This window comes from Apteryx rowi, unplaced genomic scaffold, assembly GCF_003343035.1.
Source record: "Apteryx rowi isolate R43461 unplaced genomic scaffold, aptRow1 scaffold_114, whole genome shotgun sequence".
Taxonomy (NCBI): domain Eukaryota; kingdom Metazoa; phylum Chordata; class Aves; order Apterygiformes; family Apterygidae; genus Apteryx; species Apteryx rowi.
Window position 1 is genome coordinate 412,247 of NW_020447353.1, and position 17,468 is coordinate 429,714.

At 39.7% G+C, this 17,468-nt stretch overlaps 1 protein-coding gene across 2 annotated transcripts in view; it reads left to right on the forward strand.

Annotated features, from left to right (window-relative positions):
* The first annotated feature begins 422 nt into the window (after positions 1-422).
* LPIN1 (lipin 1) overlaps positions 423-17,468 on the forward strand; it is a 50,318-nt gene continuing 33,272 nt past the window's right edge. Inside the window, exons 1-5 of one of the 2 annotated variants that reach the window (XM_026079143.1) lie at positions 423-501; positions 9,396-9,596; positions 10,948-11,043; positions 12,246-12,580; positions 12,952-13,071. In XM_026079143.1, coding sequence (XP_025934928.1) covers positions 9,405-9,596; positions 10,948-11,043; positions 12,246-12,580; positions 12,952-13,071 — 743 coding nt within the window. In that variant the 5' untranslated portion in view covers positions 423-501; positions 9,396-9,404. Of the gene's footprint in view, positions 502-9,395; positions 9,597-10,947; positions 11,044-12,245; positions 12,581-12,951; positions 13,072-17,468 lie in introns of those variants that run through there. The other variant, XM_026079150.1, reaches the window with a different exon arrangement.

The following is a 17,468-nucleotide window of genomic DNA, read 5'->3' on the forward strand; positions in this document are numbered from 1 at the left end:
CGCCTGCGCCCCCGGCAGAGGTGGGTGACGGGCCGCCCTGCGGCAGGGGAAGGGGCTCGGGGAGGGCGACGCCGCCGCCGCCCTGCGCGGAGCCTCGCGGGAGGCCGGGCTGCTGTCCGCGGCTTGGGACCCGCGGGCAGGCGGGTCCCCCCGGCCCGTGACACCTGCCCGGGGCATCTTTGCCCCCATGGGGCTCCGGCCTGAGCGGCTGCGCCATGCCTGCCGCGCCCGCTTTTCCTCTGCTGAAGGAGCTCGCTTTTAGGAGTGAAGATAAACAGCGGTGCTGTCGGGTTCATCTGGGGTTCACAGAGGAGAAATCCCGTGGTTTCCTGGTCCATCTTCGGGGTGGAACCGGCGGCGGGGAGGTGGCGGCGGAGGGGTCTGCGCCCTGCCCGCGCCGCGCTCGCGCCGCGATCCTGCTGCCCCGCTGCGGCTCCGCTTCGGGGCCAGAGGTGACGGTTCACCTCCCTCCGGCCCGTGACTGGTGATGCGAATTGCCGAGTTAGTACCGCTTGCTCACTAACACTCTTCCTGAGGTGGGGTAAGGAAAGCAGTAACACGCCAGAAATATTTAACGGCATGGCAGAGCTTGGCTGGCAGTAGTGGGATTTCTGCATGTAAAACTGAACTTTCAGATATTTTGGGTTTATGTTGTGTCATTCTTCTTTTTTTTTTTGTAGAACAATTACCAGTTGTTATACTAATTAGCGTTATCTCCTCTAAGAGGTTTTTGAATTATTTTTCAGATACTTTAAGATGTTGTAGGAAGGTAATTAAGATCATTTACTTTTTTAAGATTTCCTGTAAAAGGGAATGTATTTTGTAGAGAGTAGGGAGGAGACAAAGCTGTGCAATATTTTTGTTATCTCTGTCAAAAAGAGGAATGTATTTTGCAATTCTGTAGAGGCCTCTACTAATAATAGGATCTCAGTATTGATGTTACAGACTAACTAGCATATCATTTTTCCTTTCCCGTATATATTCAGCAACCTCAATAGATCCATTAACCTCTGATCTGGTTCGCAGTCTGGAAGGATTTTGGGGGTGGTTTGTTTGTTTGTTGTTTTTCTGTGTGGTTTTATCTGTGTCACGGCTGTCTCAGGAAGCAAGCATTGGCAAATGTTTTGTATGTATAGTTAAAGTTTTGCTGTCGCTTGTGTATCTGGTTGGAAGTCAGATGGATATGCTCCTGTTACAGTAAAATGGGCCTAATTCCCAGAAAATAACTTAAGAAAAAAGTGGGGAGAAGGTGAAGGAGATAAAATGGAAAAGATCCAATACAATTATGTTATGATTTTGGGCGTGAAGCCATGAAAATTATATCTAATGGTTTTAGATACTTTCTGCTTCTCCAGTAGCTGTGTTTCACTAAAGCAGAGTAAAGATTATCTGATAACATCTACTTACCTGACTCAGTGTGGACTGTTGTAAGGGTGTTGGGCAAGATTTAGTCTTTGGCCCTTTTCCGTACCTATGGATAAGCAGGTGTTCACATGTTATATATCTAATATCTCTGTATGAATACACATACACTCAGCAATGATCAAAACCATTCCAAATATAGTTAAAGTCTACTTTAAACTCTGAAAATGCGGAAAATATAGAGTTAAAATCTAAAGAAGAAATTTATTTTCTAATCCACTGAAAGAAAGGATGCCAAGTCACATAGAAGTATCAGCATAGAGCTGAACTGCTGCTGTGCTTCCACTCTGATTTATATTCCTCCTCTGACATCAGGACAGTAGCATAGGGCAGCACAGTAAATGACCTGCAATATATTCTCCAGTTATTTCAGAAGTTCCAAGATTTCAAGCATCAATTTGTACTTTTCGACTCATTGTAAAGTTTGATCCTGTTTGTGTGATATCAGTCCAAAGGGGTGTCAGTCCTTGTATGCTTTCCCTCAAAGTACCTCTGTGAGATGGGAAGCGTTGTACAGCTAGGAAGCTGCTGAGGCGCAGAGACCAAGGGAAATGTGGAAGGTCTCCCAGGAGATCTCTGGGAAAGGAGGAGATGAGCCTTGAGATGTGATTTCATGTTTGCCTGAAATGCCAAAAGAGGTGTCCTTGGTGCTACCCACTGACGACACTTTCTCACTGTCTCTCTTGAGTAGATGCTAGCAGTTGTATGGGTATATGGTGAGTCAGATCAGCTCACTGATCCAACTGAAAACTACTTTTTGTATGTCTGATTTTTGTGGTTTTAGTTTTCAGTTGGACCTGTGAACACTTGAAATGAACCTGCATGAACCCAGTACTGTTATGAGGGGAGGATTTGGGATGGTTGGAAATGAATGTCAAGAGGTTGTTATGAGACCATGAGCTTAGATAGGCTTAAACTGACCATGAAAGGTTACATTTGGACTCTTCAGTGACAGTCAGATATCCTGATCGTAGGACTACAGGCCAGTCTTCCCTCCTTTTGAACATGAGAACTCATTACTAGCAAGTTTTGAGTCTTCAATTTGAATTTGTGATTTCAGCTGCTCTCAAGAAAATATCCTTAACGAGAACTTTGTGAGGAATTGGACCAAACAGTGTTTCATATATTTAAAAGATAGTGATGAGAGCTACTGCTTTACCAGTGCTCAAGTGAATAGTTATCTGATAGTCATAGTCCATATCTGTGTAGTGTGTGTGTGTGTGTGTGTGTGTGTGTGTGTGTGTGAAAGGGTGAGGGAGTGAGAGTGAATGAGTGGGTTCTGGCAGGTATTGGCAGCTTGAAAGCAAATAGGTTTGACATTTGATCCATTTGACTCTCTGAAGAAGGCCCAGTTTTTGGCACTGGCCTTGGCTAATGGGAATAGGAGTCAAATAACTCCTAATAGAATTAAGTAGTCCCAACCCTAAAATATTTATGGAGATATGGCTGGCAGGAAGCAAAATGCTTTTTCTCTGGTGTTGAGCCAGCCACATGCTGTATGTTGCTTTCTGATTTGGGATGCAAAGTGAGTTGCACCTGTTTCACAATTGACCAGGAGTATTTGTCAAATCACCTGCAGGAATGTGGTCTGTCTCATACCACTGTGACTATGGTGAGGTCTGGAAAAAATGAGCTTATAATGAGGTTTGGACTAAAGTTTGCCATCCTATTTACAGAACGGCCAGAATCACACTGCTCAACACAGTGCTCTGGAGTTTTCCCCTCACAACTTGTCAAAATCAGGGACATGGCTGCTTATGGCTCTCTTCCAACTCATGTGTCCAGGTTTCCTTTCCCAGGAAAATAATGTGCAGGCAGGGTGCTTGTCCATGTCTCACTCGGATGTGCTTGGCATGCTGCAGTTCAGATATAGCCAGACTGATAGAGCTCACTTGAAACCAGTGGGMCAAGCCTTAGTGACTTGACCAAGATCATGGGGGAACCTTGTAGCAAAGTAGGAACATAAACTGTCTCCTGAAGTCCTAATGCAGTGCCTTCACTGCTCCTCAGGAGAAAGATCGAAGGTCTGATTTTGCTCTGGGAGACGCATGAGCAATGACTTTGGGGTTCTGATTGGGAACTTAGTCAGAAAACTGTGATGGGGGTTCATGGCAATCACCCTGGGTTGGACTGATCTAGGAACTAACAAACATGTAAAGAACAAGATTTCAAAAGTTACTAATGATTTTCAGTGTCCAGCCTGAAATGAGTTAAAAAGCTAAGAGGTTTGAATGTGCTGGTCACACAGCATTAGTCACTTCATAAAATGCTAACCATTTAATAATAAGTAGAAGTACCTCTGTTAAAAATATAAAGCAATAATTTTTCATGAGCTTTTGCAGTTAATAAGTAATCATTACTGTAGTTGCTGTACAGACTTGTAACATTAATCTTAATTTGAGAACATCCATCTAGGGAATCTTCATCTGAAATACTTCCTTCTCTCTCTTACATTTTTGTCATAAATCTTTCTAGAAGGTAAACTCTCATACTGTTTTTCAAGGCAAAGAATAAGTCAATAGAAGAATGCCATTAATTACTGTAGAGGGAGTTGGTGTTTAATAATGCAAACAAAATTGAATTGCCCCAGAATCAAGAAAATGTTTGATACATAATAAAACAGTAGCGGTAAGTACTCATCTAAGAATTTTTGAACTGCCATCAGTTGCTTTCTTGTGAATTAGGAATAATTCACTTGAAGGGGCCAAAATATAATCTCTAGGTATAGTATGGACTCCCTCAAGCTTTGCATCTTCTAAACAGAAGCCAAGGGCAGATCTGGATACCAGATGGATCAGGTTTGCAAAATTGTTGTAGTTCCAGTGTCAGCAGCAGAGCTATGATGATTTATTTTAACTGAACACTAGCCTGTCAGATTTTGTCTCTGTTCCACCATTTCATAAGTTATATGGGAAAGTTCTTATGAAAGCCTATTTGGTTTGTGCTTATGCCTATCACTTCAGTCATGGACCAGGGTCTCATCATGATGGCAGGTATTAAAAACAAACCCAAAAGACATGCCTGTACGTATTGTTTTTCTTTGTGCTAAGCATACTTGGTTTGTGTTATGTTTACCATTGCTGCAAATCTTCCCCTGGTGGCCTGCAAAACTAGTGCACAGTTTTAACTGTAGAACCCTAGAAAAAGGGCTGGAAGGGACGTAAATGTTACATCCATGTTAATAAACTAAACAGTGCCAAAGTCCGTTCTTTGGGGCTGTGACCAGCTAGCACAATCTGTTGACATCTATTCTGCAAAGCTCTCTAAGCCCTGAGAAGAAGATCACTGCGTCCAAAGTGGCCATGGGAATTATCCCCAGTCGATCTTCACTTATGAGCTGTTCCTGGGAATTGCTTGAGAGAGTGCTAGTTGGCCTGTACCAAAAATGTACCAGAAACAGAACTGGCAGTTTAAATAGATTTAGTATAGATGATCAGATTCTAATGGCTATATCTTTGATGTGATATGGTTTAATTTAGTACTTTGGATGTAGCAAAATGACCATCTCTGTTAGGATCACCTGTCCCTAAATCATTTTCAGCCCATGTCCTGCTCTTCAAAGTTTTCTGCATGTGAATTTTTATACCCTCCAGAGGAGGTCTTTTCCAGTTTTTAGTTACCCTTACAGCGTGGTACCTAAATCATGGCTTTTCAATAACCATCTGTCTTTGGAGTGTGTTGAATGGGACTTTTATCCCTAATTAACTCATATGTTTTTGGATATCTAACCCATTATTCATTGTGTTGTAGAACCCAAAGAGACACTGGGTCTTGCTGAAGCAAAAGAAGTCTTCAGCTCTAACAACTTTCAGTTTTTTATCATACCAAATACCGTAAAGAAGGATGAAACAGGGCAGAGCTTGGGTGTAAAAAAGGGACAGGAAGAATATAATTATCAGCTTTTCCAGTGGAAGTATGACTTGCTACCTATATAAAAGAAGATGATGATTTGACAGGGCCTTTAAACTTATTGTGCCATCCAATAGAGTGGGACTTCAGGAGGGACTTACAGAATTAATTCTGTTAGGTCAATCTAGGATAAGTTAATAAACGAGATAAATATTAAGGTAACACCTAGATATTTATTTTTCACCTATTTTTCAACCTGATGATCAGTTCTGAAAGATGATGTCTGTCTTTAACAGTCAAAGGAGTTGCAAAATTTCAGAGCCTCCTGGCATGGGATGCCAGTTAATCTGACATAAAAAATGATCCTAGAAAATACTTCTAACTTCTTAATAGATGCAGAATGCACAGCACAGCCCTGCATTATGGCAAAGAACAAAACTCAAGCCGTTTTAAAATTCTGACTGAAGCAGTACAGATCGTTCTCACTTGCTGTAAGCTTAGGTCAAAAGGATTCTGAATTCTCTCAGCAGCAAAATTTCTCCATAATGTGTCCACTARGGAAACTTGCCTCCTTGGTATGAGAAGACGACTTTTACTAAATTCAGTTTAATTAACAAACAGGCGTTAGGGGTTTAACTCATGATGTAAACCCATGTTTACTGCTGAAGTTCCTGCCACGTGATCAGTAAGTGAAAGACTTCTTGGAGCAGCCAGAGTAAAACGTTGCTCCAAAACCACATGCAGTCTCTCTGGGGTTTAAGGAATGTTGGTTTCCTGGAGTACTGACATTGTATGGAACCGACTCTAGGGTCAGAGTGTAAACTTACAAATCTCAGACTCCAAACAAGCTTGGCTGTGGTTGGAGTGCCCTTTCAAAGTTAGGAAAAAGGGTCCACATGCCTCAGAGTTCAATTTCTGAACTCACATCTCACATTGTAACTACAGTGTCTTTTCTTCCTTACAGTTGAAATATAAAAGCATTTTTGTCTGGTTTCCTGAGAAAATGGGGTTTATGTGATTAGTCTGTCAATCTATTTTTTTATTCGCTGGTGATTTTATTCCACAGGCCAGGTTCAGTCCAATTTGAAAGAAGTGTCCTTACCAATTGGCAGTTTGAATATGCCCCTTTCTTTTAGGATATAAGAGACTTTCAGTGTGTGGGTGCCAGCTGTGCTGTGCCAGTTGGCCTCAGAGCTTGAGGACGGTGTCTAGCCCTTTGATTACTTTTATACCAGTAAATTAATAGTGTCCTATGAGAAGGCAGGCGGTATGGCTAACACCTGTGAACCAGAATAGTTGTGAAATTCTCTGTTTAGGGATTTAGGAGCTCTCCTGGTGTAACTTGTTGAGAAGATGCATGAATCTTTGTATCCCTGATCATTTATTCATAACCATCACAAACTGTGGGGCAAGTGTACTGTCCCAGCAAGTCCTTCCCCACCAGCGAAAAGGAAGTTGTGGCTCTGTTGCACCTACAAAGCATTAACCAAGCCTTAACTGGCGTGAACTACAATATTTAATTTTGAGACTAATTGTAGCCATTTTTAAATTTAATCTTAGCTCAATAAGAAATATGTTTTTTTATTATACTTTAGGTTAGAAAAATCACAAATAGAACTATTTTTCAAAAGCAAAAAGATAATTTTAAAGCTTTGCTTATAACTGTCACCTTGGAGACTCACTTCTGAACTTAAGTCCATATATGTATGCTGCCTGCTTTTTAAGGAGTTCAGATGAGGGCCACCAAGATAATTAGGGGCTTAGAACTTATGRCTTATAAGGAGAAGCTGGGAGGAGAACTAGTTCTGTTCAGTCTTAAGGGTCTTCAGCTACAGAATCGGGGGAGTAAAGCTGAAATGGAGCCAGACTCTTTCTTCCTTAGAGGTGCAGTGATAGGACAAGAGGCAACAGGCACAAGTTGCAAGAAGAGAAATTCTGATCAGATATTAGGAAAAAAAATTTCACTGTGAAGATGGTCAAACATTAGAACAGATTCCCAGGAAATCTGAGAAATCTCCACCCTTGAAGATATTCAGAACTCAGCTGGACAAGGTCCTGGGCAGCCTGGTCTAAGTTGGCCCTGCTTTGAGCAGACTTTTGGGCCGGACGACTTCTACAGGTCTGTTCCAGCCTAAGTTACTTTTAGGTCTATGACACAGCTTAAGGTGTGTCATAGGTTTAAAGTGCAGTTTCCTATGAAACTGCTTACCTTTAGATTTGTATTCAGGAAGCTACGTGTCTAACGCATCTATAATTGGAGCCCAAAAGTGCTGCTTCGGGTTGAATGTTGGAGAACTGACTACGATTGCTGTCTCCACCATGAAGTTCTCATGCTGACTTTTCAATACATGGCACTTTGTAGATTGAGAACAGATGCTTTCTGAATTGAGAGGTGTGCAGAAATGCATCTCCTAACAATATTTAAGATTGCTCTTTCAACAGTTAACTTCTTGTATAATGCTAAATACTTTGAAAAAGCTAGCTGGGTTTCCGAAGTTAGTGCCTGCTTTCAGTCTTAATCTTTTTGTGATTCAGCACCCCAGTTATCAACAGGGAGAGCATCATCACTTTTCACGGGTAATGTATCATAAAGTCCCCCAAAATATAAATAATTCTTTCTTTAGAGCATGAGTTGTGTCTTGATGCTTATGTACCACAACAGAAACAGAGAAAAAAACAATGCACTGGTCTATCCCAGGAAGTGATCATTAATTGATTAGAAAAATTATGCACGAAGAGACAAACCTTAATTATGGCATTCCTAACTTTCCAGTGTTTGGCTGCAGTGGTTGTATTCCTTTAATAGTTTTTCATTTCTAAGTATAAATCCCTATTAAAAATTAGAGCTATTTTTATAGCACTTCACACTTGCATGGTTTTGTTGTTTATGGAAGAACACAGCTGAAAGAGTCTCTATTGYAGCAGATGGTGCTGGTTAAAACACGCCGTGCAGCTCAGTGCAGTGACTGTCTCTCAGACTCTGATCTCAGTTCTGGTATCATCATCATCCATGGGAGTTTTACCATTGACCACCCCGGGAGCATCCCTTTTACTGCTGCTGATATCCCATCATCCAGGTGATGCAGTACAGCGCAGCAGAGAGCTTTGTGTGTGTAAGGCATATGCTTTACACTGAGCGAACACGAAGAACTTGTCTGAAATTAGTATCTTAATATCTGCAAGAGGTGTGGAGCAGTAATGAAAACAATAGACATTGGAAGTCCTTAAAATCTCTAGTGTTCRGTAGAGTACTCTCTTAAATACATTCATACTTTGAGAGCGCTTAAGGATTTTCTGAATTTTAAGGTATGTCTAAGTATGCATGCTGTCCTGTGTAGGGGACTAAGTGTATTAACAGAGCCTAAACAGGAAGTGTATTAACAGAAACTATGCTAAGTAAACCCAGGAGCAGGGGAAATAGAGCCAACCAACCGATCACTTCAACCATCAGCCCCCGCCTAATTTTAAATAAACCTTCTGACACTGAAAATCTGTTTTAAAAGAATAGTAGTGTTGCATTAGGAAGCACTTCAAAGTTAGGAAGTTCTGGAGTGAAGGTTGCTTGTCAAACCTTAAGGCATATCTATTTTACAAGTGCGTTATGACAATCTTTTAACAAAAGCAATCCCTATAAAGTGGGAGAATAGTCTTTGACTTTAATGTAGTAGAAATTTAGATCTACCATTCACTGGCCCTGCCCTTAAAAGTCCTTAGAAATCTATGAGAGAAGCATTTTCAGTGTTGAGAGCACAGTACATGGTAGAAGGAAAGACATTATTTTGGAAGTAATGCTTTTCTATTCAGAGATAATTGGAAACATATTTATGAGCTGCAGAGTCTGAAGGTCTGACAGGGGTTTTGAATGCAGCTAATTTTATGACCTTTTGAAACTTGTCATAATTCTCCGAGTAACAAGGTGTCTTTTGTTATTGCTTTCTAATAGCTCTGTTCAAACATGTCAGCAGTAAATAAATTAGATGGGATATCCCAATTCTAAGTTATGTTATTAAATTGTAAAATAAGAGAATAACTGACTCCTGGAATCTAAAATGTGCTGGTCACTCAAATATCTCTACAATATAAAGTAGTGATCAAAAACTTGTTTTTTTCCTGTTTCTTTTCAGGTCCAAACCATGAATTATGTTGGACAGTTAGCAGGGCAAGTGTTTGTAACTGTGAAGGAGCTCTATAAAGGACTAAACCCTGCCACATTGTCAGGTTGTATAGATATAATTGTTGTACGTCAGCCAGATGGAAATCTTCAGTGTTCTCCTTTCCATGTACGTTTTGGGAAAATGGGAGTTCTACGTTCTAGGGAGAAAGTGGTAAGAAAATTGAAACTTTTGTTATGTTTTTTCTGTGGGTCAACTCTAATAGCATGAAAATTACTGAATGTTTTGCAGTATGTTAGTCAAGATTTTCTTTAGACATTTTACAAAATGCCCAAATAGAGTCAAGGTTCAGTTAAATTGGTTACTACTGATAATTGCATTTCAAAGCATAATTTGTAAAACACTGACTGTAATAGCTACAAAATAAACCATTAATTTTGTAACATTTATTTTCAATAGAGTAAAATTTTAAATGAGCTAATTTGGGCTTATACTAGATTTTGTTAGTGACTAGGTACTAAGACCCCTCTGTTTAACATGTTTATTGATGGTTACAGAAAGAGAGTTAATAATGAAGTAATATTTTCAGATAACAGAATGTTTAGGTTAACTGAAGCTGGAAAAGGCAGTGAGGAACTTTAGGGAAATGTAACCAAGTTTAATGACTTGACAATACAATATGAGAAATTGCCAGTGACTAATACAGGACAGATTATTTTAGGGCATAATGTGTAACTACATATAGTCTAGGTTCTAATGTAGCTATAATTGTTCAGCAAAAGCACCTGGGTGTCGTCATGGACCTTGTTCAATTCTTGTCTGAATTGGAAAGGAATACCAATGTTTACGAAGGGTTAAAGTTGAAAATATTACCATGCCTGTAGTATACCCTATAGATGTGTATACCCTATAATATGCCTATAGAAATACTACAAATATGTAAGGTTGTTCTAGTCTCAAAAAAAAATACAATGAAAATGGAAATGGTGGCAAAAATGGTTAGAGGCAAAGGAGAGAGCTCTTCATGAGAAGAAATGGAAATGGTTGAGACTGTATAGAGTTGAGGTAAATACGCAAAAGAAATAGACATCAATTGTGTAGAGATTTTAAATTAAGTTTTCTTATTTATGCCTCTCAGTAATAAGAGAGGTCTATTTAATGAATTTGAAAGGCAGCATATTAAGAATTTGCATGAAGAAGTACTTTTCACACAATGCCCAATTAGGTTATGAATTAAAAGAAAGCAAAGATTTACGAGGTTAATGAAGCATCTAGAATTGCATTTAAAAAAATACAGAACTTTATATAATGGCTATGTACCTTGCTGACTGAAGGAGCAAGCCAGGAATGAGCTGAATCCATTAGGAAAACATTCTGACAGCGCATAGACTTACGAGGAAGTGGGGGAAAAGAAGAAAGGAGTTCAATATTTAGTATTTGTTGTAAGGTTTCTTCCAGTTCCCTGAGAAGCATTTGGCTAGTGACAGATACAGGATAGCTGAACAGGAACTGTGTACCTAAAATAACTTTGTTTTCATTTAAGAATATATATATTTTTTTCAAGGTTGACATAGAAATTAATGGAGAAGCTGTAGATTTGCACATGAAGCTAGGAGACAATGGAGAGGCCTTTTTTGTGCAAGAGATGGATAATGATAAGGTAAGAGTCAAAACTAATTTTAGTTTGTTAAAAAATTTGGTGCCTACTTTTCCAATTTAGTTTTCAATTTAGGAATTTTGTTGAAAAGCGTATCTTTATCCAGCTTATAATTTCAAACGTTTCTGGACATTTTTCTCCTATGGAAATTTGATAATAAGCAGTTATTTCATTTTTGAATCACTGAGATTGGAAAAAAATCTAAAGAAGGTAGTCATCATAAACTCTGGTTTATTTTTTAGTTAATGTGCATGCCTGTGTGTCAGCAGAAATAATATGTGCACAGTTGCATGCTCCAGAGATATGTCCATGGACCTATTTTTTGCAGAAATTTTTAGTTGGACATATGCACTAAGCAGATTGTGAGTATAGAAGTGCACATGTCCTCTACACATCTGTGCATACAGTAATGATGGTACTTGTTAAAAACATGATTTTGCAACTGTTATTCATGAGGAATTGTAATGAAATGAGAATGCCCTGCTGTTGGGCTGTGTGATTAAATAGTAGTCAGTATAAGTTCTGGCCACATTAATTTTGAATAGTCTACCTATAACATATGATACCAACATAAAAAAGCCTTTTACAGGCATTTCTCTTCAGATATCCCCAATAATTTTTGTTACTGTCCAGGATGGATTGGATTTTCAAGTTCTTCTACTGAGTACCATCCTGTTAATTTCAGGTGAGAATTGTGTTCGTGTGCAGTTTTCATCTCCACATCTTTGTATTTAAAACCTTTATATGGTAGCAGTTATTTGGTGACTGAAAAATGCTAGAAATACTTCCGTGTGTGTCTAGAGATGTGTATATATTATAGCCTAAGAGGATGTTCACATGACCTAATTATAAGCAGCTGACTTATTGGAGTAGTATCTGTCATTTGAGTTACAAAGAAAAATTGATTTTACAAAACTTTCAGACTATAAACTAGGATTTTATTTCTGCTTTGTATCTAGCATCACTTGGATAGAGACTCATGCCATAACCTTGCCAGTATTAAAAGCTCTGAGGATCCTTTCTGGAGGGTACAGATGCTGCTGTTGAAGAATTTCCATGCACTGTGGGATCATATTGAGCCCCCAGTTCTCTAGACTGTATTACTTTTCTGAGGAGCAAATGACTTATTTGTGACTAGATTTAGAACCATATTTATGACTTGCTGAGGAACTAATAATGTCATGTGGTTTGGATTTCTTTCTCAGGAGGTAATTCCTTATCATCTCTCTACATCCCCCATTCTGTCTGAGGGAACTGCTTTAATGGAAACTCAGCTGAAGAGGAACTCAACAGACAGGATAAGAAACCTGGACTCCAGTGTATCCTCACAAGTACCACCCCAAGGCCATGGATCCCAGCCTGCTATTGAAACCTCTCTGGCCTGTAGCTCTGTGAAAAAAAGGAGGAAAAAGAGGAGGAAGTCTACCCATAAAATGGACAGCTTAAAACGAGAAGACAATGGAGACACATCAGAAGATGAAGATATGTTTCCTATAGAGATTAGTTCAGAAGAAGAAAAAGAACCATTGGACAATTCAAGGTATCACAGTGGCATTGAGATGTATAATGGAGACCTAATGCTGGGTTAATGTTCCATTCCACATCTTCTGACAGTAAATTCTATCAAGTCAGTACACATGGTTGAGGGACATGTTTCTCTAAGCAAAAGCTTTAGGCTAGAAAGCTGTCAGGAACATTACTAACAAAAATAATGAAAATGACACTGAAAACATAGCAACAATCTTCAGTCACTGCTGTGAACTAGAAGGTGGGAATCAGATGACACATCTCTATCTCTGTTTAGTTCAGCTTAGACTAATTCTTACTTGCAATAGTTTTTTCATTAACTGGAATATATGACTGCTGGGTAATGAAGTACKGTTTTTAACTTTCATTTTTCCCTATACCTAGGATCCCTGTTCCAGAAGTGTGTATCGATGAAGTATCTGAGATAAAGACTCCTGCAGTTGCTACATTTTCTCAGTCTGCATCTTACCCTCATTCAGATGGAGAATGGTCACCTCTTCAAAGGTACTTTTTGTGATAGTAAATTTCTAAATAATCTTCCCCTTTGCATTAATTTCTTATATACAAGTGCTGTATGAAGTTTTGCTACAAGTTTTGGTATCAAGCTGGTCACTGTCAGCTACCAGATGAACGCTTTCTATATTTGAAATCAGATAATGCACAACAATTTCAGGTTAGCTCTGCCCATGATTCAAAGGATGCAAGCATACAAATGCAGGTACCCAAATTCTGAAAAATATTTAATCTGTTAATGTCAGTGCTTGCAAATAAATACTGTAGAGAGGATGAACATTTTATGGAAGCTGAATCTTTGCCTTAGTGTGTGCACACTGTGTAAGGATTTCAATTAATTCAGGTGATAAATCTTTACTACTTCGGGTATAAACTGTTTAGGAACTTGAAAATTTGTATTTGATGTGTAAAAATAAGATTTTTTAAGGACTTAAGAATATGAACTTCTTGTGTCCATTTCCAAAGTTAATGTATTGAATTGTAAAGATTGATAGACATGAAATGTTTGTTGCAGGAAAAGAACACCTACACTTACAGTATTTTACCTGCTTTTTTTCTGTATGTGTATTTATGTGCATGTGTATACCTTGATGTCAAAGCAGATGAATTTGGACCTCCTTTCTTGCTCCTGTGGAACACTGTCAAAAGGGACAATTGTTCACTTGATGCCAGTTGCATTGCTTTATAATTCCAATGAAGTTGTGTGTGCGCGCGTGTGTGACTGCACATGAGTGCCCCTCATCTTCTGTCTATACTGTTGCGGTGGGACAGTATTCACAATACCTTATCCTAAGAAGTCTAATCTCACTAGACTGCCTCTATAGTTGGGGGAGGGAGGAAGGGAGAGCAAGGTGATTTCAGAGTAAGAGCTTAATTTAAATGTTTGGAATTGCATTCTGGAAGAAACTTTCTTCACTGACTGTAGAGCCTAATGAGATTGTCTTCACCAGTCTGGTGATAGTATGTGTGAATACCCCTTTGGTAGCTTTTTGAACTTCATATTCCATTTGTTTCTTGCAATTGCAATTTTTTTTGCAATATTCTGGATTTTGAAAACTCTAGATGTAAATTCAGAATTCATGTAGTAAATGCACAAAGAGCTTATGTTAATAAGCACTTGTTGTGAATAATGACACCCTTTTTTTCTTTCTCCTAATGTGCTGTGCTGTGCAGTAGGCCTATAGTTTGCACAGGACAATCCTCTCTTCTCACTGTTCCAGCAGACGGAGGTCTGTCTAACTCTTGCCCTCATCAATCTTCTCACTTTTCTCCTCCAGACAGGTAGAACAGTTGTTCTTCCTCTTTTCTGGGCTGCTCATTAATCCTTTAATGTGTTAACAGTATGTGAACTTTGTTGAACTTATAACTGCACTTATTGCTAACCCAGACAGGTAAGAAGAAAGTGACATTTTAAACCACTTCCTCTGCTTGCYTCTTTTGTGGGCGCTGCCTGCAGGTAAGTTGCCCCAAGGAATCATGCATTGAATGACCATATCTAAAATAAAATCAGGGCAATGAAAACCTCAATTAAAACTGAAGTTGATTAAGATGATATTAAAAAAAAAAAGCTTAGCTAGTGAAAACTTACATTCCTCTGCAGATTGAAAAGATGCATGGAAATTTCAGAGTTAATACATATTTCAGAGACATGTCTATCCCATGGTTTTCCTGAGGAGTTTGCTTTTGTATAGGGTGCAAACAAAAGCCTCAGAGATTAAGTGAGGAATAAGGAGAGTGAAACTTATAATGGGAGGAGTGCAGTGCCAAAAGCAAACCTCTCTTCTCTTGTTCCCTGGGTAGGGGAGGGGAAGATTTAAGCTTTTGCTGTAGTATAGGCTTCCTCTGACTGTGGATTCTCTTCTACAGAGCTGAAAGTGAGTACAGACATTCTTTATGATGTCTTAAATTCAAGATGTCTCAAGGCTCTCTTGACAGGCAGATCTGCTGCAGCCAGACCCTTTCTCTTCAGTCAGTGGAGAAAAGTTGCAGCAGCTAGGTTAAATCATCTAATGTAGGTGTCTGAATATGACCTCTACAGTTCTCCTTTAATGCTTCAATAATAGTCTAAATTGCTTGTTGCTTATCTCAGTGCAGATGCCATACTAGGTACCTAAGGCTGTATCTAAACTGAAAATCATGGGGGCTTCCCAGCTTCTAGATCTGCTTCTGAAACCTCGCCATGTTACAGCACCAAGCCAGGGTGAGGCCCTGAGGTGGTCAAGGCTGTTCCTCTCTGCATTTTTTATGGGAAGGAAGGGCAGGCGCACAGCTTGGCATGGAGCTGTGATGTGATCTGGATGGCTCCGGATAATTGCTTGAGAATGCACCTGTCTTGCAGTCCAGATGTCCAGCTAAAGCACTGTAATAACTTGTCTGAATATGGCCCTCTGTGTTTCTGCAATTGTTTTCCTGTGTGTGAAATAAGAAACCCTATTATGGTCCCTCAGAGATAGCTCGGAGGATCTCAGCTATTGTGGCATGTACATGAGATTGACCTCTTTCTTTCTGACTACCCTTCCCCTATTTATTTGGCCTCAGGGCACTCAGACAGGACTTTTTCTGAGGTCACGCTGCTGCTTGCTCAGGGCTTAGTAGGAAGCACTGCCAAGATCAGCATGGTTTGCTGTTGCAGAACTGCCAACCACAGGCCAAGTTCCTTACTCTGTAACATCAGATTGCATTCAGTGCAGTTATAGCTGCTGAAGTTAAGGAATGCATAGGGCCTTGACACAAATATTCAGCGTTTATGGGATGTGAATCAGATACGCTACTCTGAATGGCTGAACTGAACTTTCCCTTCATTCATGTRCAGTGTTGGTTTTATGTAGTCTTGTGCAGTGCAGCTCTAGTTTGATCTGCAGGAACTGCAGTGATCTGTGGAAGCTGGGACAATTTCAGCTGGGCTCGTTCAGTGCCTAACTTAATAGAGGAATTGCACAAAAGTGAAAGCAGAGTTCAGCCTGGGACACAAACATATTGGTTGTGTAAGAAGTAAAGAACCCAGTCTGAATCTCTGATCCAAGACTGTGTTTACAGGATGCTATTGCTGTATTACAAATCCTACACAGTCTTGGTATTCAACCCTGTTGACCTGTGCAAGCATAAAATTAATCCAGGATTTAATTTGAATTTAGGGAGCTAAAAAAAATTTTAGAGGCAATGTGACTGTGAGCTTTATTAGTCTCCAATCTCATTTCATTCTGGTGGCAATAATATGAAGTGGATACCAGTTAAGATAGTCCCAGCGCAGAAAAAGGAGACTATATCTGGCATTACATACAGAGGCGGAAGTATCCAAACAGGAAGTATACAAACAGAACTGTTAGGCATAATTTCCATTTGCATCCATAAACTAGAGAGATTATTTTTGCTGCTCCAGAAGAATATTATTTGGAGAGAGTAGCTACCGAGTGTTAAACAAGGATATGGCATATAAAGAAAAAGGAAAGGTATTTTTCTGTGATGGAAAGACAGGTTTCCTCAGCATGCTACCAAACCACTATTGATGTTTGTGGCTTGCATGGAAGATTCCAGCTTATGTTCCACTTTCTATAAAGAATGAGAATGCTTTAGTATCCTTTTATACAAACAAGAAAATAATTTACCTTGTTTGCACTGTGGGTGAGTGTTTGGACCTTTAAATTAAGATGAGATAACAGTGATAATTGTGGTCCAGCTTGAGGTTGCATTAGCCTCTGTGTACTAAAAGGAGAAATCAACTGAAAATAACTTTGAAGATATAATATATTGTTACTTCTAAAACCTTACACTTTATTGTATATAAAAGTGTCATTTAAAGAAACTGAGACTATAGACCTCTCCATGGTGTTTGTGTCAAAAGTTTAGTAGATAGTGTGTACTCTCTGTTTTGGAAGAGCGGGTATTTCTGGGGTTAGATTCTCAACTTGTTCCTAACTTGGCATGGTTATACTTGAGCTATATCTACTGTGAACAACAAACCTAGACKGATGTATGAATCTTGGGGCAGCCTTTCACAGCGAGAGAGTACTCAGAGCAGAACTCTGCCTGCATTGACATTGGGCTAGATGAGTGGACAGTGAGGTGGATTGAGAACTGGCTGAATGGCAGAGCTCAGAGRGTTGTGATCAGTGGCACAGAGTCTGGCTGGAGGCCTGTAGCTAGCGGTGTCCCCCAGGGGTCAGTACTGGGTCCAGCATTGTTCAACTTCTTCATCAATGACCTGGATGAAGGGACAGAGTGCACCCTCAGCAAGTTTGCTGATGATACAAAACTGGGAGGAGTGGCCGATACACCAGAGGGCTGTGCTGCCATTCAGAGAGACCTGGACAGGCTGGAGAGGTGGGCAGAGAGGAACCTCATGAAGTTCAACAAAGGCAAGTGCAGGGTCCTGCACCTAGGGAGGAACA